Raw genomic sequence first — 24,473 nt, 5'->3', positions numbered from 1 at the left:
TAAAACACTATGGGACTGTATCCCACAATACAATGCGGCCATTTTTAAGCATCCTTGTTAAGAACAATGTCAGGAGGGTTTCCACAAAATAAGTTGAATTAATTTTGTTATATTCCTGGCTAATTTTCACCAATTTCAGTTCCACAGAGCAGGCTGATCGCAGTGTTTCTATAGCAACAAATGCTTTGGGGCAAACCTGTCCAATAAGAACATAATAGATAATATAGATATTTATTCAGTCAGTGCCTGAAAGTGGAGCTCCTGATGAGTTTATGAGCAAAATATTTCCAAGAAAACAAAATCCCCCTGAATAGAATAATAATATTACAGCACCATGAATGAACCATCGAATTGTGTCGTGTCGTGTTTTTCACCTCAATAAATCACTGCATTGTCTTGTGACAGTGAGACCAATGACGAGAGACACATCGCAGTTACGATACATATTTACTCGTTTCTTTGACACCACATGCCATGTGCCAGAAACAACACCACAACATTTATTATGCTGTGACTCTGCTGGGTGCCTGGGGGACAGCAGTGAACCAGCACTTTCACTTTCACTTCACTTTGATGTCTGGTTTCATCCCTCACGTCCACACACTTGCAGCGCCATTAGGACTAATCCCCATGCACCTATTCCTGATTAGAGCTCAATCACAGTGCAGACATTTATATAAGAATTCTGAATAACACACAGACTTTGTGAAAGCCTTGTATTTTGTGTCACTTTTCTGGTTTTGACCCTATTTGTGTTTTTGGACTGTGAGTATTGTATCCCTCTGATATCCTGTCTGTGTCTCACTCCACCACCGCCTGGTTTTCCACTCCGGCTTTGTCTTTGTGAGCGAGTTTTCAATAAAACGCTTCCTGCACTTACATCCATCTATCACCCCTTACATGACACAAACTGTCACCTGTCCAACAAGTGAGTGGACTCATAAAACTGTTTTAACTCGTTTTATATGAAACTGTTGTGAATATTTTCTGTAAAACGTGTTAGTAAATATAATAATCCCACATTACTTTTTTAAAAAGCAAATTAAAAATAAACGCTGGATAAAAATATGGAAATAAAAATACAGATTTTGTTGTCTTACAGTCAAGCAGTCAAAAATAAGGTCGATGCATTTCTATTAAGTATGGGTCTCAGCTCCACCCACACAAAGTGAGGAGCTCCGCTAATATCCTCTCCTAGCACATCAGCGTAAGGAATAAAACACGATGTGGAGCACTGTTCTAGGAAAATAATCAACAACAGGGTGGTGTGATGAAGCAGTTACTGCTACCACATCAAAGTTCTTATAACATCACACCATGAAGTGTTTTATTCCTCTTATACCATGATTTACTAAGCACTGATTACAACCCCAATTCCAAAAAAGTTGTGACACTGTGTAAACTGTAAATAAAAACAGAATGCGATAATTTGCAAATCATGGAAACCCTATATTTCATGGAAAATAGTACAAAGACAACATATCAAATGATGAAACTGAGAAAGTTTATTGTTTTTTGAAAAATATATGCTCATTTTGAATTTGATGCCAGCGACACATTTCAAAAAAGTTGGGACAGGGGCACGTTTAGCACTGTATTGCATCACCTCTACTTTTAGCAACACTTTGTAAATGTTTGGGAATTGAAGAGACCAACTGCTGTAGTTTTGAAAGAGAAATGTTGCCTGATATACAATTTCAGTTGATCAACAGTTCGGGGTCTCCTTTGTCGTATTTTGCACTTCATAATGCACCAAATGTTTTAAATGGGAGACAGGTCTGGACTGTAGGCAGGCCAGTTTAGCACCCGGACTCTTCTACTATGGAGCCATGCAGTTTTAATATGTGCAGAAAGCTGTTTGGCATTGTCTTGCTGAAAGAAGGAAGGCCTTCCCTGAAAAAGATTTTGTCTGGATGGCAGCGTATTGCTCTGAAACGTGTTTATATCATTCAGCATTAATGATGCCTTCCCAGATGTAAAAGCTACCCATGTCATGTGCATTAATGCCCCCTCATACCATTACAGATGCTGCTTTTGAACTGTGCACTGATAACAAGTCGGATGGTCCCTCTCCTCTTTAGCCTGGAGGACGTGGTGTCCATGATTTCTAAAAAGAATTTCTACTTTTGATTCATCAGACCTTGGGACAATTTTTCACTTTGCCTCAGTCCATCATAAATGAGCTTGGACCCAGAGAAGGTGGTGGTGTTTCTGGATACTATTTATATCTGGTTTTAACTTGCATTTGTGGATGCAGTAATGAAGTGTTTTCACAGATGATGGATTTCTGAAGTGTTCCTGAGCCCATACAGTGATTTCCACTACAGACACGTGTCTGCTTTTAATGCAGTGTCTCCTAAGGGCCTGAAGATCACAAGCATCCAATGTCAGTTTTCAGCCTTGTCTCTTGCATACAGAGATTTCTCCAGATTCTCTGAATCTTTTAATTATATTATGTACCACAGATGATGCGATCCCCAAATTCTTTACTATTTTATGTTGAGCAACGTTATTCTTAAATTGTTGCACTGTTTGCCCACGTAGTCTTTCACAGAGCGGTGAACCCCTCCCCATCTTTACTTCTGAGAGACTCCACCTCTCTGGGATGCTCTTTTTATACCCAGTCCTGTTACTGACCTGTTGCCAATTAACCAAATTAGTTAATTTTTAGCATTACACAACTTTTTCAGTCTTTTGTTGCCCCGTCCCAGTTTTTCTGAAACGTGTTGCTGAGATCAAATTCAAAATGAGCATGTATTTTCAAAACACAATAAAATTTCTCAGTTTCAACATTTGATATGTTGTCTTAGTACTATTTTCGATGAAATATAGAGTTTCCATCATTTGCAAATCTTCACATTCTGTTTTTATTTATGTTTTACACAGTGTCCCAACTTTCTTGGAATTGGGGTTGTACAATTTTTATATTTATTAAAGATCATATGTTTTTATATCTATAAAAGCATGCTGTAGAAGTTATAAACCATCACTCCTTCTCCGTGGACTCTCCTTTTCTCTCTATCAGAGCTGCTGTTATAGAAAATTAATCAACACCTTCTGTCCAGAACTCTGCAGTGCTGTGGTAATGTTTCACTCTGTATTGTGAAAGCGTAAAGTGTTCTTACCTTTCAGGATCTGGACCAATTTTTCTTTCCTCATCTTCTTGCTCTTGATGCTGCTCACTGATGATGGAAGTCTTGTCCTCCTGCAGATCCACAGAGACCTTTACAGAGACACTACTCTTCTTAGGCAGTTCTGGTTTCTCCAGGAGAGCATCTGGAGGTGGATCTGGAGCTTCTGGATCGGGTTTTGAATGTGCGCTATCCGGATCTTTCTGGAACTGCTCAATGCTCACAGCTTCAGGTTCTTCCTTGGACTCAGCTTTCTGGTGTTCCGGTGTGAGCTTGACGTCTACGTTGTTCTCGTTTAGGCTTGAGAGTGCTTTAGCATTGAGAGCACTGAGGAGAGGCGAATCAATCACGTAGTCTGAACATCTCATGCTTTGAGTCCGGCCCAAGGGGGCGCTCTTGGTTTTGGGTTTAGTTTTAAGACTCTTCTGCTCCTGACTTTTAGCCTTGATGCTCTTTTCTTTCTTCTTCTTAGAACGAGGCATGGTGCCCATGTGGGTGTACATTTCACTGGAACGGGCGTAGCTTGGGCAGCGAGGGCCCATGCCATCATCATCGATGGCCGTCTCGTCATCCTTTTGGACACTTTCCTTTGCTGCATCCGACTTGCGACGAAAAGAAAGGTTCCCCAGACTCCCAAACCACTTAAAACCTGCTAACCAGAGAAAGAACCTTTAAGACCAGGATGAATGCTAAGCTTGCTTTAGTTTGTATTTGTAATACAGTAAAGTTATTTTCTAAAGTGCTAATGAGCCCCTTTGAGAGGAGTACTTGAACATTCACAGCTGCAAATTGCAGGTTTATAGACATTTATGTAACATTTATGGAAGGAGTCTCCAGTGTCAGAGCTTATAACACTCAGAGCTAAAGATGGAACTCTATGCTTTCCAAGATGAGACGATAAAATAAACACAAATTCACCTATAAATAAAGCTGTGAATGATCAGTGCTAATAGTAAAGCATAACATTAGAATGTCAACAAACCGGAGAAATGACAGGAGCAATTTGTGAAAAATTCTATAATAATAATTCTCATCTCATTATCTGTAGCCGCTTTATCCTGTTCTACGGGGTCGCAGGCGAGCTGGAGCCTATCCCAGCTGACTACGGGCGAAAGGCGGGGTACACCCTGGACAAGTCGCCAGGTCATCACAGGGCTGACACATAGACACAGACAACCATTCACACTCACATTCACACCTACGCTCAATTTAGAGTCACCAGTTAACCTAACCTGCATGTCTTTGGACTGTGGGGGAAACCGGAGCACCCGGAGGAAACCCACGTGGACACGGGGAGAACATGCAAACTCCACACAGAAAGGCCCTCGCCGGCCACGGGGCTCGAACCCGGACCTTCTTGCTGTGAGGCGACAGCGCTAACCACTACACCACCGTGCCGCCCCATAATAATTCTTAAAAACAAAAAAAAAAGATATGTTCTTACCATCAAATACTTTCATTCCATATTTTGTTGCTTTTTATTTTTAATTTTTGGGGGCTTTGTTTTTGAGTAGAGTTTTTACTTCGTCCTCGGTTGGTTCAGCAACACGCTCTGCCATTTTGTTTTTCTTTACTCACGGTATATGAGCTGATATCCTAGTAGCAGAGTAGCCAATCAAAGTGCACGATTGCTCATATCCAGTGAATGTGGATAGAATAAATTATAATTTAAAACAAAAACTAGACATTATACTGTATTGAAAATAATAAACATATAGTATATAAAATCATGTTTTTATTCTGAACAGTTGTTTTACTGAAGTGTCACAGAAACTGCAGTAAATAAAAAAGTATAAGAATTAGTTACTGATCCACAGCAAGCACTTTTTATACAGTAAAATAAATTTTTATATTGTTTATTTTATTAAATATTTGTCAAGCATTTCCTGTTATAAGATTACACTGCGCCAAATATATATAGTATTATTTTTTAATTTTCTTGCCAGATAATTCTACATCTTTCTAGAAATAAATTTAGATTTTGCTTAAAATTTGCAGACTAACTCGAGACTATTTTAAGATTGAAATCAGTAAAAAAAAAAAAGTCTAGAATTACTCTAGTTTTAATAATAATCATACTGTATATTTTGTTAATTTTAATCTTATAATAGGAAATACAGCATTAATTTGACTACATTTAAGATATTTTCACTTGAAAAGATTTTTATTGAAATTAAAAGTGCGTGTGTGTGTGTGTGTGTGTGTGTGCTGACTGGGTCAGCGTGTGGAATAAAAATCATTCTTCATGTGATCACTGGATAAATAATGTTTCTTTGCTGCGACAAATGTTTTAAAAAATTGAACTCTTGATTCCTTCCTGATTGGAAACCACTCTCCTCCCCAGGTTCTAAAGCGTAAAGCAGTTTCATCCTTTCTCCACCACAAACCCGTCCATGAGTAAAGTCTCATTTTATAACTTCTCTAAAATCACATTGATGAGCTCCTCCACATGTCTCTTGTGGTCAAAACACCAGACTTGTGTCATATGGAAGCTTATGATTGTGTTTTCCTGCTCCTTTATCATGTATCATACACATGAAGCATGATTTCATCATCAGTGGAGATTAATAACTGTTTTATGAATCACATAATTCTGTAGATTAACAATCTCCAGCTTGACCCCCCACACACAGACACACAGAGATAGAACGTCCATCCAGGTTCAAGCTGTTTGAAATGACAGAGTTGTTGTTTTCTCGTGATAATATTGCAATTGTCTGACTCATAAATTCAAATTGTTTTAGTTTAAACTCGAGGAAACGCTGCTGTTGCTCTCAGCAGCATGAAGATGACACTGAACTCACGTCTCTCTGTGGTGTGGATCACTGAAGGTTTGCAGGAAATCAGAATAAGGTTCATGGGGCTTCATTAGTGTAACATTTTATACAGTCCACCACAGAGCAAACCCTCGTACACACACACACACACACACCCACACACCGGTAGTCACAGAAATACTCACTCAGTTTGTGTTTGAGCATATTGTCCGTCTGCCAGGATGTGGATATTTGTGTTCCTTCCTCAAGAGTTTTCAATAACCTGCTTCCTTTTCGTGTGTGTGTGTGTGTGTGTGTGTGGACAGAAGGGCTGGTGCAGTGTAAGAGGTGACAGTGTAATACTTCCTGTGTTGCGTCACATAGTTCTGCCCCATTTTGTGGTTGAGTTCATATGAGCCTCACTCTCATGTCTCAGGGACAAAGGCACTAAAGTCAGAGAGGGTTCAGAGAGACAGCAATTTTTTTCCAACTGTCTCTGACTGTCTCTGATTGCCTCTCAGTGATTCTGCCTCTGACTGTCTCTCAGTCAGTGTCTCTCAGTCAGTGTTTCTGCCTCTGACTGCCTCTCAGTGTCTTGAACTGTGTCCAATTGTCTCTGACTGTCTCTAACTGTTTCCAACAGTCTCTGTCTCTAATTCTGTAAATATCTCTGACTGCCTCCAACTGTCTCTGACTGCCTCTGTCTCAAAATGTCTCTGACTGTGTCTCAGTGTCTCCAACTGTCTCTGAATGTATCTAACTGTCTCCGCCTACCTCTAAGTGTCTCTAACCATCTCTGTCTCTGACTGCCTCTAAGTGACTCTAACGGTCTCTGTCTCTAATTCTCTAAATGTCTCTGACTGTCTCCGACAGTCTTTGACTGCCTCTAAGTGCCTCCAACTGTCTCTGAATACCTCCAACTGTTTCTAACTGTCTCTGACTGTCTCTCAATGTAACAAAAAGTCTCTAACTGTCTCTAATTCTCCAACTGTTTCTGACTGCCTCTAAGTGTCTTTAACTATCTCTAACTGTCTGTCTTTAACTGTCTCTGACTGCCTCTAATTGTCTCCAACTGTCTCTGAATGTCTCCAACTGTCTCTAACTGTCCCTCACTGCCTCTCAGTGTCTCAAACAGTTTTGTAACTGTCTCTAATTCTCCAACTGCCTCTGACTGCCTTTAAGTGTCTCCAATGGTCTCTGACTGCCTCTGTCTCTAACTGTCTCTAAATCTCTGACTGTCTCTGACTGTCTCTAAGTGTCTCTAAATGTCTCTGACTGTCTCCACCCCACTGCAGTTTTTGTCTTTCGTACATTTCGAGGGTGAATAATCGAGCTGTGTTTCAAATAATCATCACTCTGTCAGCGTTTGTGTGTCAGTGTGCAGGAAGTTGTGTCAGTAATGAGTGTTCATCACTTTCTCATTCCAGTAACATGATCAGCGAAAAGGCAAGAAAATAAATTTAATATGTTCCCTCATTATTACAAGTAACAGAAAATGGTCAAATAGTCCATGTCAGACATTTATCGTGAATTCGCATCCCTTTTTCTGATATATATAAACTCTGATCTAAATGACCTAAATACACCCTGATAACTGGAATGACCACATTTAACCTTATAGCTGCCCTCAGCCTGTTGCACATCCTCGAAGTGGATCCTCTCAGCTGTTACGTTTAGGTAATTTTAGGGTTTGAAAAGAATAAACAGGTTTTTACATGAAACATTTTGGATTTTCAGTTTCTTTGCATTGGTAAAATTTCAGTCCTAACATAGTGAGGAACAGAAGAAGGAATCAAACACTTCACAGAAGTGTTGCACCTCACTTCCTCTTTACTGAGCAGCTTTGCTCGGGGTGTGACTTCCTGCAGGAAGTTGTGTTTAGTGTGTGCATGCATGCATGCGTGTGGATGTTTGTGTGTGTGTATGTGTGCGCGCACGCGCGCATTTATGAAAAACCCACACCACCTACTTCTCAATAAAACAATCTCTAAGTTTCATCTGCCCACAAAAATAATAAACATTAAAAATAAGTAGCAGAAGATCTTTAATAATTTCTGATAATTTCTCTGTTTGTGATCATCGTTTGAAAGATGGAATTATCCTTTTATCTCATTTCATTCTAGTTCTTACCAGTAAAAAAAAGAGTGAATATATAAACTGAAATAAAATACAAACTACACAGAATATATAATTATTTCTCCACTCAAAGGAATATTTTGAAAATATTTACATGTGCGAGGGCCTTTCTGTGCGGAGTTTGCATGTTCTCCCCGTGTCCGCGTGGGTTTCCTCCGGGTGCTCCGGTTTCCCCCACAGTCCAAAGACATGCAGGTTAGGTTAACTGGTGACTCTAAATTGAGCGTAGGTGTGAATGTGAGTGTGAATGGTTGTCTGTGTCTATGTGTCAGCCCTGTGATGACCTGGCGACTTGTCCAGGGTGAACCCCGCCTTTCGCCCGTAGTCAGCTGGGATAGGATCCAGCTCGCCTGCGACCCTGTAGAACAGGATAAAGCGGCTACAGATAATGAGATGAGATGAGAGATATTTACATGTTTGTTTTCCCCGGACTACAAATGTAATCAGAATTGTATGATTAGACACAGCTCTATTAGACATGTCTAAGCTCTGAAACCATTTCACTATACAGTCCAAATCTTTAAACAATCACAATAAACAACATCATATCATCATGCCGTTAGTCTCTACAACATTGTTTTTAAAAATGAATTTGTACAGTAACAGGAGAGGTGTAACATCAACAAAGTATAATGAAGGAAAAAGAGGAATTAACACGAATAGATTATTAAGAGATAAATAAAAAATAAATAATAGGTAGGTTTTGTTTGTGTTTATAGATAACAGGAAGTTCCACTGGGTCTTAGACCACATCAGAGTGGCATTACTGTAAAACTGGATGTGGTTTGAGGGTGAGGTTTACAGTAAGGACATTTTAGGTGGCATTGATTTTATTTATTTATTTATTTTTGCTCAAGGTATTTTTTATTGGAGCTTACTTATTACTAACACAAGACTAACTAGATCGAGACTGTAACTAAACTCACAGTAATTTGTGCTAGCTGTTACAAACCGGGACGTCTGGTCACCGTACCCTATCAATCCGGAACAGTAAGAGATAGAGAATGATACTTAGTGAGGAAAAGTTGCGATCTGCTGCCCTGAACAAAATTAAAAAAAAAACCTGATTGAAAATTCATGAAAATTGACAGTTATAAGTGATTGAAAAAAAATCCCATTTTTCATGGATCATTCTGGATCAGTGATCCAGAACAGCACCAAAAGTCATAGCAATGTAACTCAGCCCAGAGGGATTGTTCATGTGAAATTTGGTGATGATTGGTTGAAAACTGAGGGAGAAATAGCATCCTAAAAACATTAGGATAATAATAATAATAAGAAGAAGTAGAAGAAGAAGAAGAAGAAGAAGAAGAAGAAGAAGAAGAAGAAGAAAGATCCTGAGTGAGAGTAACAATTTGTGCCAATGCTGCTAGCACAAATTAATAATTATCAATCACATTGATTACAACAATTACAGATGCTACTTTCTACAGGATGTAAACTGTACTTTCATCGCCACACTTCTTTAATTGATCTTTTCTATATTGAAAATAATTTATAACTTCACAGATCCAGCAGCTGAAGGTGTGTTTGTGTGTTAATGGTGTCTTTTCCAGTTCCTAGGAATTAGATTCTTAGTAGGAGAGAGGAGAAGGTTATACTGTTCATCTGTGCTTTACTAGAATGAGATCTTGTGATGGTTGACCAAAAAGTCCAATTAAAGGAGAAGGTTAATGTATTACTCCTGATATATTTGAAGATTTGGTGGTTCAGTGGTTATCACAGTCACCCCACAGTGAGAAGTTTCTGGGTTTGAACCTCATAGCTGATTGATGTCTTTCTGTGTGGAGTTTCCATGTTGTGCTTGTGTGGGTTTCCTCCACAGTCCAAAGACATGTGGATTAGATCACCTGGCTCCTCTAAATCCTCCATGAGTGTGAATGGCAGCTTTTCTCACGCCTCTTTACACCAACACCAAACTGCTAGATCTGGGTTGGTTGCAAACTTTCTAAGAACTGGTTTCCTGTTCCATGGACGAGAGAGCCACCACAGAGCCATGTCACGTCATTATGATGCTATCTGTATTACACCAAGAACAAGAACAGTGATGATTGGTGACTAGTGGGAATTCCAGAAAGCAGGTTTAGTATAAACTCCAAGTTTGTTAACCCTGAGATGAAGGAAATTGAGTTTTCCATTCCAGAAGAGAGCTAACTCAAACTCTGGGTCAGTTGCCACAGTACAGAGAAACTCTGTGAATCGAATCTGCTCGCTTGCAGGTTTTCTTGAACAAACCATGAGTTTCTCACCATCTCCTCCCTGCTGCTGAGGTTGAAGCAGCTGTTGGACGTGAGCAGGGTGTCCCTTCATCCTTAACCCAATTATTAATGAAGCTGAATTAATTCATAGAGCCTGACATCGGGAAAGAATTTTGAGACCCTGATTAGATGAGATGTAATCATTACAGCCTAAAGTATCATAACATTTCAATTTAATCATTTTAAAAGTATGCAAACTAAAATAATTCGAAAAAATATATATTTTTTATTTCCACCATTACAGTTTTTGGTCTTGTGCACCGCACACCTTATTTTCACATTGGTTGCCATGGTGAACTGTAGTTATGGAGTGCCATTGATGATGTCTTTTTATATTCATTACATGCACACTTAACTCAGATCAGCTGTTCTGGAACTGAAAACAAAGTTTCCTATCTCAGGGTTCATCAAATCAGAGTTCAGGGTTAAGCTCAGAGTTTGTTAAACATGCTTTCTGGAACACCTCCCAAACACTACACTAGGTCCGGGGGTTTTTTTGTTGTTGTTTTTTTTTGTTTGTTTTTATGGAGGTCACAAAGTTTTAGTCGGTCTTGCTAGTCATGGTAATAAAGCTCCCAGCCCCTGACGTAAGTGGTTCTTGGTTCTAGAAAAGCAGTGTTGGTGCTGCTCTTGAACCAGTTTTCCTGGGTGTGAGCTGGTTCTTTGGCTGTAGAAATGTGAAGAAATCACCTGAAGTCAGATGGGATTGGCTCCTGCTCACCTGAGACCCTGAGTAGGATGAGTGGTAAAGATAATGGCTGGATGGCTGGATGGATGGAATCCAGAGGTCCAGAATGATGTCCAGCTTGGCTAAAACCAGAAACCATGACTGAGTGTAGCTGGAGTGTGTTTACATCAATCACAAATAGAGCTTATTTCTGGGAAAATTTTTAACAATTTGGCCTTATTCATATGAAGGCAATGCATGACACTAGATAGGCCTACAGACTGTAACTGAGGTCACAGTGATTTGCGCTAGCTCTTACAAACTGGGATGTCTGGTCACCATACCCTTTAGATCTGGAATGGTAAGAGATAGAGAATGATGCTTGGTGAGGAAAAAAAGCCCGTTTTTTATGGATCATTCCGGTTCTGTGATCCAGATCAGCACCAAAAGTCATAGCAACTTAATTCAGCCCAGAGGTATTCTTCATGTGAAATATGGTGATGATTTGTAGAAAACTGAGGGAGAAATAGTGTCCTAAAAACATTAGGATAATAATAATAATAATAATAAGAAGAAGAAGAAAGTAGAAAGATCCGGAGTGAGAGTAATAATTTGTACCAGCGCTGCTAGCGCAAATTAATTATACTCAGTATAACCGTGGTTAAATTATACAAATAGTTTTTGCACACAGAGTCTCTGTTTAGTTCTGTACCCGTATATATCCTGCTCATAACTGGCTTTTATATAACGATAAAATTAGAAGTTGAATACATCTTTGAGACACCACCCTGTGTCTCTGGTGTAGAGTCTAAAGTTAAATCCAAAGCTGATGCAAATGACTGAAAAGGAAATGAAAACTGACTCGACAAAATAAATGCCTTGTAAGGATGGAAACGTGTTGTGATGGCAGATTGAACTTATGTTTAGCTTGTTCAAATGAAAATATAAAAATATAATCCTTATAAAGAATACTAATATTCAAGACACCCGTAGTGTACTGGGGGTTAAAGGTGACATCAGTGAGAGAGATTGGAAACAGGATTAGCTGTAATTAGGGCTTTAACTGACAGAGCAACAGAATCACATTGTATCCTGATATCACTGACATGACATGAAAAAGAGAGACAGAAAATCGATCACACAAATGTCACCATTCTAATTTTTTGTGCAGGAGCCTCATGGTGCCCTAGCAAGATGCCACCCTTGTCGTCTGTACCTAAATCCTAAACCCACACCGAAATCCACCACTGTCTGTGTGACAGAACCAATCCATCCACTCCATTAGGTATTTAGCTCAGGAATCAAAATGGCTGTGTAGTTACAAATGCATTGTTTTGTTGGTAATGGAGTAGATTGCAGTGATGTCAGTGAAAACAAAGAAAAATATAGCTGCAAGTGGCGATGAAGGGCCCCGAGCACCTCTGGGATACCAAATCTGGTATGAATCCAACAAACTGCTTAGGAGGAGAACGTCAAAATGTAACGCATGTCAAAACACACAAAACCAAAAATATCTCACTTCCTGTTGAGTATGACTAATACAATGTATATCGCAATTTTGTTTGTCTTGCGGCTCCCCGCACACCTACCGTACCTACCAAATTTGACACGGATAGGTTAAACTATACACCAGGCAAAAGTCTCAATGACGTGGGGGTGCTATGGAGTCCTCCGGACACACCTGGGGCCAAGCCTCTATTCCTGAGTAGTGATGGCCAGGACAGATGTGTGTACCAAATTTCATGAGTTTTCACCCATGGGAACCACTTCAAAACTGGCCAAGTGTTGAAGAAAAAGAAGAAGAATTTTCATCTCATCTCATTATCTGTCGCCGCTTTATCCTTCTACAGGGTCGCAGGCAAGCTGGAGCCTATCCCAGCTGACTACGGGCGAAAGGCGGGGTACACCCTGGACAAGTCGCCAGGTCATCACAGGGCTGACAATAGACAACCATTCACATTCACGGTCAATTTAGAGTCACCAGTTAACCTAACCTGCATGTCTTTGGACTGTGGGGGAAACCGGAGCACCCATGCGGACACGGGGAGAACATGCAAACTCCACACAGAAAGGCCCTCGCCGGCCCCGGGGCTCGAACCCGGACCTTCTTGCTGTGAGGTGACAGCGCTAACCACTACACCACCGTGCCGCCAAGAAGAATTTTAAAAAAAAGAAGAAGAAGAACCCTTAGGAAAGCAATATGGCCTTGCACCTCGGTGCAGCGCCCTCCGGTGGACACCTCCAGTGCTCAGGCCCAAACAAAGGCTCCAGTATAAAAAACAAAACAAAGAACAAACCATGTCTTGACTGATTGAGTACAAAAATATAAATTGTGTATATTTGACTTTTTTATATAACCATCCTTTAAAGATGAAATGACAATGTTTATGTTGTATAACCTTTGAACAAGAGGTCAAAGGTTTCTCTATTGGCCCCCACAAAAATTAATAAATCACCTTACAAGATCCACTTTTCCAAAACAAACAACAAACAAACAAACAAACAAACAAACAAAATAAAAAAAACAAAATGAGAGGACACATTTACAGATGACAGGAATTGTAGGAATTAGCTTAGAATCGTAGAAATTACTTTTCAACACATTTATGCCAGTCTTACATCAAACGGCTTTCCAACCAAAGTCACAGTCGCAGACAAAATTTACAGCGTCGGAATAAAATCATGAGAGTTTTGCCAGAGTTGTGGTGTTCCTGTGGAGCGCAGGTGGCCAAGTGGTTAGAGCACTTGACCGCTAAGCGAACGGTCCCTGGTTCGAGCCTCGGCTCGACGGGGATCTGGGGCTCACTCCCTGTCCACCCAGCAGTGAATGGGGACCTGGTGGAAACACTGGGGAAGTTAAAGGCGGTGAGGAAAGGAACTGGCCACCCTACCTCACTATGCCGATGGCCCTGGACAAGTGCGCTCTCTAACAGGCACTCCCCCAATGTACGAATTGTATATGGGACTCCCCTTTGCTTTGGTGTTCCTGTCATCTCGATTATTTGGCGTAATGTGGTCAGGATATCTGACTTAAAGCTGTACTGCCTTTCAGATTTTTCAAGTGTAGGTCATAAAAATTATTTTCCCCGACACCCAATTATTTTTGTTTAGTGGACCGAAAACCACTGAATTTGAATCACAGACTTCAAATTTTATAATTTTTTAAAAATAGAACAATTAATGAGTTTATCTCCACGTGGCCCTAAACTCTGCACTATTTTTTCCTGCTTCACCATGACCCAATTCAAGATACTACATCATGCATCACGTGGTGGGCTTTCCCCGTTCACGCAAGGCATTGTGGGATACAAATTTGAAACAGGAGAGAAAATTGGAGGACGTGAGTGTGCGAATAAAACATGAAAGAGTGACTACAGTAACGAAAAGCAAGAAGAAAAGATGTTATGTTATATATGAAGGAAAGGAAACGCAGGACCAAGCTAATAAATATGGGCGCTCAGCGAGCACCTCGGTGTGATCAGCTGTTCGTTGAGCAACAGAATGATGGAACTGTCAGTGCACGCTCAAAGGGAAACCTGTAGATGGCAGTAATGCAACACTGTGGATGCCAGCTGCCGTAAAACCCAAAAGAAGAAGAAGGTAAACCTGCGCATGCGCACACGGACTTCCTCTGTCTGCTTGACTGCGCCAAGCGAGCGATTTCATGCACATTATTTGCTTTAATCCCCTCAAATTAAATAACTTCCCAGCCACAGAATGGCCTGATATTTTGTGAGATATTACAGAAATAAACAGATATCACAATGACCTCATTTCAGAGGGAACTAAATTTCACTGATTTTATGAAATCGAAAAGCAGTCTAGCTTTAATTCAGTCTTTCTGTCCTCTTCCAAAATATTCTAATAAAATCAGTATTAATTTAGGGTTATGAGAAGTTTTTAATCTTGGCTCATGCATGCGTCATTGGCGTTAACATTGTCAACAACAACCAGTAAGTGAGCTCTTTCTACCAAACAGGAAGCAGCAAAGTGAGTACAGGAACATCTGTCAAAACGAGTTTAGTTGCAGTTGTGTAAATAGTGACTCTGCAAGATCCCAATCTTTCCAAAATCAAAGTCTGTGAATAAAAACTCTGTAACTATTGACACATTGTCTTCAAATGTGTCTCTACGAGGTCAAACTTTAGTCTTTTAAAGGCCTTTTTGAGGTCTTCTAGTGTTTGATGAGCATCAGTCAAAGGCACAAATGTAGAATGGATCCATCTGGTGACATTAGTATTGTACGCTCAGGTGACATGACCTTGTGGTTGATTACTTCCTTTTTACTGTGTAGGTGCGAATACCAGCACGAACATCTTTCAGAAGTACACAGTGAAACCAAAATAAATTGACTTCATTACTATAATTTACTATTCTATAAATCCTGGATTACAGCTATGCACCTTCTCTATCCTTCCTTGCTCTAAACTCATCCGGGAGACTTTTTGATTAACTGAGCACCTAATTTAACCAAGAGCATATTAATCACACTCATTTCAATCAGGTGGGTGAGAACGAAGAAGTGATAGATAGAAGATATGCAGGACAGGAAAGGGCTCCTGGAGGAGGGCTGAGAAACATCTATCCAATAGGATGTGTGTAAGTTGATCACGTGATGTAGAAGTAGCCAGTCAGCAGTTTAATTAAATCAGTTAGCTTTAGAGAAGGTCATTGTTTGTAACAGAGCAGCAGCCAAAAATATTCATTCATTCATTATCTCTAGCCGCTTTATCCTTCTACAGGGTCGCAGGCAAGCTGGAGCCTATCCCAGCTGACTACGGGTGAAAGGCGGGGTACACCCTGGACAAGTCGCCAGGTCATCACAGGGCTGACACATAGACACAGACAACCATTCACACTCACGGTCAATTTAGAGTCACCAGTTAACCTAACCTGCATGTCTTTGGACTGTGGGGGAAACCGGAGCACCCGGAGGAAACCCATGCGGACACAGGGAGAACATGCAAACTCCACACAGAAAGGCCCTCGCCGGCCCCGGGGCTCGAACCCAGGACCTTCTTGCTGTGAGGCGACAGCGCTAACCACTACACCACCGTGCCGCCCAGCCAAAAATAATCTGGATTAATTTTGATTGGAAACATAAAAATGCAGCTGAAAACCTCAAAGAGAAGAAAGAGTTGAAAAGTGTCAGGAATAGAGAAATATTTTGCACCTGGATCTTTTGGCATCTCATACATTTGACCACCAGACTACGAAATCTGTATTTTTATTTCCATAAGCTAGACGGGTTTTTATCCGGCACTTACTTTTAATTTGCTTTTAAAAAAGTAACGTGGGATTATTATATTTACTATATAGTGGTGTAGTGGTTAGCATGGTCACCTCACAGCAAGAAGGTTCTGGGTTCGAACCCAGCGGCCGGCAAGGGCCTTTCTGTGTGGAGTTTGCATGTTCTCCCCATGTCTGCGTGGGTTTCCTCTGGGTGCTCCGGTTTCCCCCACAGTCCAAAGAGATACAATTAGGTTAATATGGGACAGCCTTGGGCTGAGGTGCACCTGAGCACGGCACTGAACTCCCAACTGCTCCCCGGGTGCTGTTAGCATAGCTGCCCACTGTTCTGGGTATGTGTGTGTTCACTGCTTCAGATGGGTTAAATGCAGAGAGGAAATTTCACAAGCGTGTGATGAATAAAGTTGTGCTTTCTTTCTTTTCTTCTTTCTTTCTCACTTGTTGGACAGGTGACAGTTTGTGTTGTGTAAGGGCAATAGACGGATGTAATCGCAGGAAGAGTTTTATTGAAAACACGCTCGCAAACAGATCCAAAATGGAGACAAAGCTGGAGTGGAAAACTAGGCAGTGGTGGAGTGAGACACAGACAGGATATCAGAGGGATACAATACTCACAGTCCAAAAACACTAACAGGGTCAAAACCAGAAAAGCGACACAAAATACAAGGCTTTCACAAAGTCACTCAGAGTCCTTATATAAATGTCTGCGCTGTGATTGAGCTCTAATCAGGAACAGGTGCATGGGGATTAGTCCTAATGGTGCTGTGTGTGGACATGAGGGATGAAACCAGATGACTGTTTGGCATATTGAGTGTGATATTGGATGGTGACTCTACAGTAGTGATGTAAAGTCAAAGTGCTGGTTCACTGCTGTCCCCCAGGCACCCAGCAGAGTCACACCATAATAAATGTGCTGGTGGTGTTCCTGGTACATGGCATGCAGCATCAAAAAAAGGAATAAATATGTATCGTAACTGCGATGCATCTCTTCTTATTGGTCTCACTGTCACAAGACAATGCAGTGATTTATTGAGGTGAAAAACACGACACGACACAATTCGATGGTTCAGTCATAGTGCTGTAATATTATTATTCTATTCAGGGGGATTTTGTTTTCTTGGAAATATTTTGCTCATAAACTCATCAGGAGCTCTGCCTGATTGATTGTAGATTTAAACGTTATTATTTGCTGAAAGGAAAACCAGACGGTCGCATGTCACATGACTAGCTGTATGTTATTTGTGTGTTAATGTCATTAGGAATATAGGTTGCTACTTGTTTTGTGGACTAAACCCTAATGTATTGTAATGATGGATGGAACATTGGGACAAAGTTCTACCCTTGGCCTAGTGGAAGAAATTACAATCTTCTATCTGACCACTAGATGGCACGACAACAGTGCAATTTCTCAGTCACTGGGTTTCATGTTTAGAATATTCATTTTTCAGTATCTGTACCTGCACCACACGCCATCAGACTTCTGGTAAACAACCTGAGCATAACATGTGACTAGAACATTAACAGCATCCATAAGCATAATAAGTATAGTATATATAATGATGAATATTCTCATGAAACCTGAACACAAGGTATTCAATACAGTGTTGTCATTACAAGCTCACAGGGGCAGGTTTAATCCAGGACAGGAGGTCATGTGATGTGATGTGATTGAGGGTGTTTGATCTAATCCCGTTGATATGAGCTGAAAACAGTGTGATGTTAGAGCACGATGACACACGGCGTGCGCTGTGGTCTGAACGCTGTCATTACACAATCACAGAGAAGCTGAGGGCCAAAAACTTGCATTGGTTCTCATCTCATCTCATTATCTGTAGCCGCTTTATCCTGTTCTACAGGGTCGCAGGCAAGCTGTATCCTATCCCAGCTGACTACGGGTGAAAGGCGGGGTTCACCCTGGACAAGTCGCCAGGTCATCACAGGGCTGACACATAGACACAGACAACCATTCACACTCACATTCACACCTACGCTCAATTTAGAGTCACCAGTTAACCTAACCTGCATGTCTTTGGACTGTGGGGGAAACCGGAGCACCCGGAGGAAACCCACGCGGACACGGGGAGAACATGCAAACTCCGCACAGAAAGGCCCTCGCCGGCCACGGGGCTCGAACCTGGACCTTCTTGCTGTGAGGCGACAGCAATAACCACTACACCACTGTGCCACCCCTGCATTGGTTCTGTGTCTGAAATAATAATAGACCAGGTGGAGGGATCGGCTCAAACATGAGCTTCAGTAAACATTTTATTTTACATTCACTCAGTTAAACTAGATCTCTACTGAATTCATCAGTTTTCCCTGCAGTAGCTACTTACGGTGTTGGGTGTTGATTAATTCTCAAAAACAGCAGCCCTGACAGTAGAACAGGTTTATATTAATGCACTCATTCGGATGTTATTGTTTGTCGTTTGTGTAGTAACAGCTTGTTCACACAGATTAACGATAATCATTGAAACACTATGAGAAGAAAAAATATTGTTGTAACATTTTTTGGAAGGAGTCTCCAGTGTCAGCGTTTTGTAGCAGTCAGAGGTGAAGTTGTAGCTTTTATGTTTTCTGACATCTTCAGGACAGCGGTAACATGACAAGCTGTGTGTTTTTATATATATATATATATATATATATATATATATATATATATATATATATATATATATATATATAAAATCAAAATATAACAAATCTTCTTTATCACTCAACACTCAATAAAATAAATAATATAAAATAAATAAGAGACACCAAAGTTCAAAAGGTGGCCATGTTGGAAATGAATTTCAGAAATTCATGACATTCACGTCCTTGGAACACATGCAAATCAGGAAGAAAATCATGTCTTACATTAATGGTGTGTTTTGTGTCTGGATCTGCAGATGCTCCGTTTTCATATCATGATTGTTTCCTAGCATTTTATTACCCAGTCGTTGTATTACACTCACTCTGTAGTCTATACATGCTGCCAGCGACAGACCGAGCTTATAAATAATTGATATTGTGTTTTTCTCAGTGAAATGAAGAGCCAGCAGAAAGATGGCTACGTTTAGATCGTCTCAGCTTGGACGTGACTGAGGTGGAAGATTCCACAACGACACTGACGTAGTCACAAATTCACTCGTATGTGACACTGGAAATTCCTTCCATAAATATTAAATCCACATTTCCTTACAGAAAACTTCACTCTTGGTGATTAACTGTCCCTGTGAATGAGCCGTTACTATCGAAATGATAACGTATCAGAACGAGCACATTGATATAAACCTGCACTACTGTCAGAGCTGCTGTTATAGAGAATTATTCAACATCTTCTGACCAATCAGAGTCCAGGATTCAACATATATACCATACTATAGTAGACTATACATACACAAACATTTAACCAGAAAGACAAACAGGACACTATATGGCTGCTGGACACCAGATGTGATCTCACACACACACACACACCAGAACCTCAGGCCTTGTGACTAATCCAACACCAATTAAACACATCCTGGCCTTCTGCACTGACCACTTTAATTCCCTCTGCACACATTTAATCCAACACTAATGAGGTCTGATTAGTGCTGAGATTGGACAGAGCAGCACAGCTCGACACTGTGAGCACCGACGCCTGACGTCATTATCAGCCAGGGGACAAAAGAAAAAGAGGCGTTGCCTCAGCATCTGTTACTCTAAAAGATAAAGGCGTGGCCTCAGCATCTGTTAGTCTAAAATAAAGAGGCGTGGCCTCAGCATCTGTTAGTCTAAAATAAAGAGGTGTGGCCTCATCATCTATTAGTCTAAAAGAAAGAGGCGTGGCCTCAGCATGTTAGTCTAAAAGAAAGAGGCGTGGTCTCAGCATGTTAGTCTAAAAGAAAGAGGCATGGCCTCAGCATCTGTTTCTCAGCATCTGTTACTCTAAAGGAAAGAGGCGTGGCCTCAGCATCTATTAGTCTAAAATTTAAAACTCGACAAATAATCCACATCTCTAATTAACTTTGGCAGCGTATTCCAAAGCTTTGGCGCTGCCGATGCGAAAGCTATTGCCTCCTGTCTTTTTAGTTATGAATGATAACGGTTTCAATGAAAGCTCATTATTAGATCTTAAACTATACTTGGACACCCCTTTGATCTCAATTAAACTGGGGCACAGCCCTTAAATAGCTTTAAAACTAATGACTAAAATTTTTAAATTAATCCTTACGATACTGTATTTGATGAAACTCTGTATTTTATGAAACAGAGCCGTGCAGCAAACTCCAGCTCTTAGGAGTGAACTTTTAAACAGTCTTTACCAATTAGCTGCTTCTTAATAATAATACATAATAAAAAAAAGAAATCCAGTAGTGCCACTGTACAACACCTAATCATACGCTCAGTGGGTTCATGATGAATCCGTTAGTTAGCTAGCTAGCTTGCGGACTAGCGTTAGCTCCATAAAGTGGATAAGTTAGAGGTCTGATCTGTCCTCTGATCGTCAAAGCAAAAAGCACAACGGGATTATTAGGGTTTGGATGTTTCCATCATCTTGGCTCAAGCTGAACGAACTGAACATGCAACAGCCTGGTGAAGGTTTTAAGGATTTTGCGGAGGGGCGAAAGCACACGTCTGTAAAGGAAAAGGGTGCTGGATTTATAACACAAGACAAAACGAGAGCATTATTAATGTGAAACAAAATGTGGCACAATAATAATTTCATCTCGATTATATAGAAGCTTTGCACTGTCACATGAACCCCATAGCAACGGCAACTACGCCGCCATGATAGGAGGCAGCTTGTAGTGCTGCATTCAGATGAGTTAGTTGTTTTTGATCAGTATGGGAACGTTTTGCTGCGGTTTTGGATGTACAAATTTATCTGAACAAAACAGACATCAGATTTTTTAATTTACCAAAAGTAATTCATCACCAGGGGAAAAAAACTAGTGAGACTTCTAAACATAGAAAGGAAAAAATGGCTTGCAAACATACGGTGGGACCTGGTGTCGAACGGAGAGGTCAAAAACCCTATGGTACTACAAGCGTGCCCCCTGTCATGGTGGCATAGTTACTGTTGCTATGGGGGGGGGTCACATGACAGTGCAAAGCCTCTATTATTTTTGTAATTGTTAGAAACCAAAATCGTAAGACTATTGTGGTATGTTAATGATCAGGTTTTGATTAAACATGTTGGAAATGATAACACTGTATTAATAAGTGAAAACATTTTGAATGGATTTAGAAATTATCAAACGCACATCATTTTTAGCCGTGTTTGAGCTACAGATGGGACAAGCTCTGGTGTGTGTAGAGAATGTGTCATGTCGTGTCATGTCGTGGACGCAAGCGTGAAGCTGGCTCCATGTTTGAATAATGTTTGTTTGGTGGCTGTAGAGACACTTGGCCTGCACTCAGACATGCTAATGAAGGTGTGTGTGGGTGTTGGGCCAGAAGTGCTCCATTCAGAAAGTCCTCAGACAGAACAACGATGATGACAAAGATAATAATGCAGTGCAGAGGAGTGATTGGTTAAAATGTCTGGAGTGTATCTCTACATCTGTGTGTGTGTGTGTGTGTGTGTGTGTGTGTGTGTGTGTGTGTGTGTGTGTGTGTGTGTGGCTTGGTGTTAATCTGTCATTTCGTGCAGTGCTGAAGATAAAGTCAAAACATGCTCACAGACACCACACACATACACACACACAGAGCATGAGAGCAGTTTAAGTATAAGATTCCTTTCCAAGTAGAAGATTACACACCAAGACGACTACGCTCACCTTTCATGATGTCTGAAAAGTCAGGAACCAATAAAAAAAGTGCATGTGCTTAATTTTTTTATTATTTACAGCATGTGCTCATCTACATGTTCAGATTTACGCTTTACACATTTTCTCAACAGCTGTATCATGTTTTTCACCAATTTTGCTTGATGTATATTTACATTTTTATATTTGTGATTGTAATTCACCTCCCAGACAGCAGAGGGCGCTAAATAAAATCCATACTGCTGCTTTAATTCAGCATTTTCACAAAAAAATGATTCTCTAAAAATAAGTTATTTCTGTATTTGACTTGCATGAGTGAAATAACTAAGTTCAATTTCTGTTTCTCATCTTTTCAAGGAAATGAGTGTACAGTAATTTCCCGTTCATGATCAAACACACACTACAGATGAAGTAAATGAAGATAAGATTCAACATTTTAAACACTGCATTATTACACTAAAACACACATCTTTTCCAAACCCTGAAACCCAGACGCTCTCACTAGTGCAGTGTGTTTGCTTCACATCCCAGAGTGTCTGTTCGTTTGTTATTAATTAGGTATAATTACACTGATGACCACATGATGGCGCTACATGACACAGCCCTGATGCTCCTCTCTCTCTCTCTCTCTCTCTCTCTCTCTCTCTCTCTCTCTCTCTCACTCTATATAGAGCTACAGGGAGGTGTCTGATTTATTTTGGGTTTCACTTTAGCCTTGTTTTTCTTTTCTTTCTTTTTTCTTTTTGTTTGTTTTCTCTCGTATTTCATATTATGATGCAGTTCAGCTTTACCTCAGCAATAATATCAGCCGAACTCAACACACCACCAAAATACCAAACTGTCAGTCCCCTCCCACCTTGATGGATGCTTCTTCCTTTTAAAAGAGTCTTAAGCCACACTGGAGAAAAGAACACAAAGCACGAGCTCTTCAACTTTTTTTTCCCGACTACATCTGATTAGAAAATTCTGACCGGTCATGGTGCAAATCTCAATGGATTGTGAGTAGAGAGGAACAGACCGTCTGGAACCAGGTTACATACCTGAACAGAACCCAGAGCTGGACTTTCACAGGACGCAGCACCGGCGTGACATTTAAGAGCACATGCTTTATCTGAGTAAGTTGAGAATCTGAGTGAGATGTGAAAAGGTGAGAGGTCACAGTAAACCTTCCAGTCCAGTGGATCCAGAACAGTGATGTGAATTTCTCCTTCTAAGATGATATAAGATCGATCAAAAAGGGTTTGAAGTGAGAACATGACCAGAACAAAGGCCACGCCTCCTTTACTGTGATGGACAGATACAAAAGCAAAACCTCCTTTACTGTGATGGACAGATACAAAGGCCACGCCTCCTTTACTGTGATGGACAGATACAAAGGCCACACCTCCTTTACTGTGATGGACAGATACAAAGGCCATGTCTCCTTTAGTGTGATGGACAGATACAGAGGCCACGCCTCCTTTACTGTGATGGACAGATACAAAGTGTGATGGACAGATACAAAGGCCACACCTCCTTTACTGTGATGGACAGATACAAAGTCCACACCTCCTTTACTGTGATGGACAGATACAAAGGCCACACCTCCTTTACTGTGATGGACAAATACATAGGCCACACCTCCTTTACTGTGATAGGCAGATACAGAGGCCACGCCTTCAAAGGCTACACCTCCTTTACTATGATGACAAATGCAAAGGCCACATAACCTTTACTGTGATGGGCAGATACAGAGGCCACACCTCCTTCACTGTGAAGGGCAGATACAGAGGCCACACCCCTTTACTGTGATGACAGATACAAAGGCCACACCTCCTTTACTGTGACGGATAGATACAGAGGCCACAGCTCCAAAGGCCATGTCTCCTTTACTATGATGCCAGATACAGAAGGCCACACCTCCTTTACTGTGACAGACAGACACAGGGGCTACACTGCCTTTACTGTGATGGACAGTATACAAAGGCCACACCTCCTTTACTGTGACAGACAGATACAAAGACCACACCTCCTTTACTGTGATGGCCAGATACAGAGGCTATGCCTACTTACTGTGATGGCCAGATACAGAGGCTATGCCTACTTTACTGTGATGTACAGATACAGAGGTCACACCTCCTTTACTGTGATGGACAGATACAGAGGCCACACCTCCTTTACTGTGATGGACAGATACAGAGTCCACACCTCCTTTACTGTGATGGCCAGACACGAAACTACACCTCCTTTACTGTGATGGACAGATACAAAGGCCACGCCTCCTTTACTGTGTAGGTACAGCCACCGTCCCGTCTAGAACTACAAATCCCATCAACTAACTTCCGCGATGACCTATGTCACGGCGGCCATGATCACCTACATCACGTCACGTGACCGACTCTATAAGTGACCGCGTCACATTCAACTCCTCCTCTCTTGCTCTGTGGACTTCGTATCATACAGACATAAAGAGATACCCGCTCATCAGAACATCCAAGATCAAGACGTCTGCCTTGCAAGAAAAAGGACTCAGCGCACTTTCGTATATACCACTGGCC

At 40.9% G+C, this 24,473-nt stretch overlaps 1 protein-coding gene across 2 annotated transcripts in view; it reads right to left on the bottom strand.

The window, feature by feature from the left end:
- sh2d3ca (SH2 domain containing 3Ca) overlaps positions 1 to 6,496 on the bottom strand; it is a 70,911-nt gene extending 64,415 nt beyond the window's left edge. The window contains exons 1-2 of one of the 2 annotated variants that reach the window (XM_060908938.1): positions 6,094 to 6,496; positions 3,126 to 3,783 (exon numbers count right to left, since the gene is read on the bottom strand). In XM_060908938.1, coding sequence (XP_060764921.1) covers positions 3,126 to 3,783; positions 6,094 to 6,112 — 677 coding nt within the window. In that variant the 5' untranslated portion in view covers positions 6,113 to 6,496. The remainder of the gene's footprint in view (positions 1 to 3,125; positions 3,784 to 6,093) is intronic. The other variant, XM_060908939.1, reaches the window with a different exon arrangement.
- Between the last annotated feature and the right edge of the window lie 17,977 nt (positions 6,497 to 24,473).

Source organism: Neoarius graeffei, chromosome 25 (genome assembly GCF_027579695.1).
Source record: "Neoarius graeffei isolate fNeoGra1 chromosome 25, fNeoGra1.pri, whole genome shotgun sequence".
Taxonomy (NCBI): domain Eukaryota; kingdom Metazoa; phylum Chordata; class Actinopteri; order Siluriformes; family Ariidae; genus Neoarius; species Neoarius graeffei.
The sequence above is the reverse complement of the archived record's forward strand: the minus strand, read 5'-3'. Positions and strand labels throughout refer to the sequence as shown.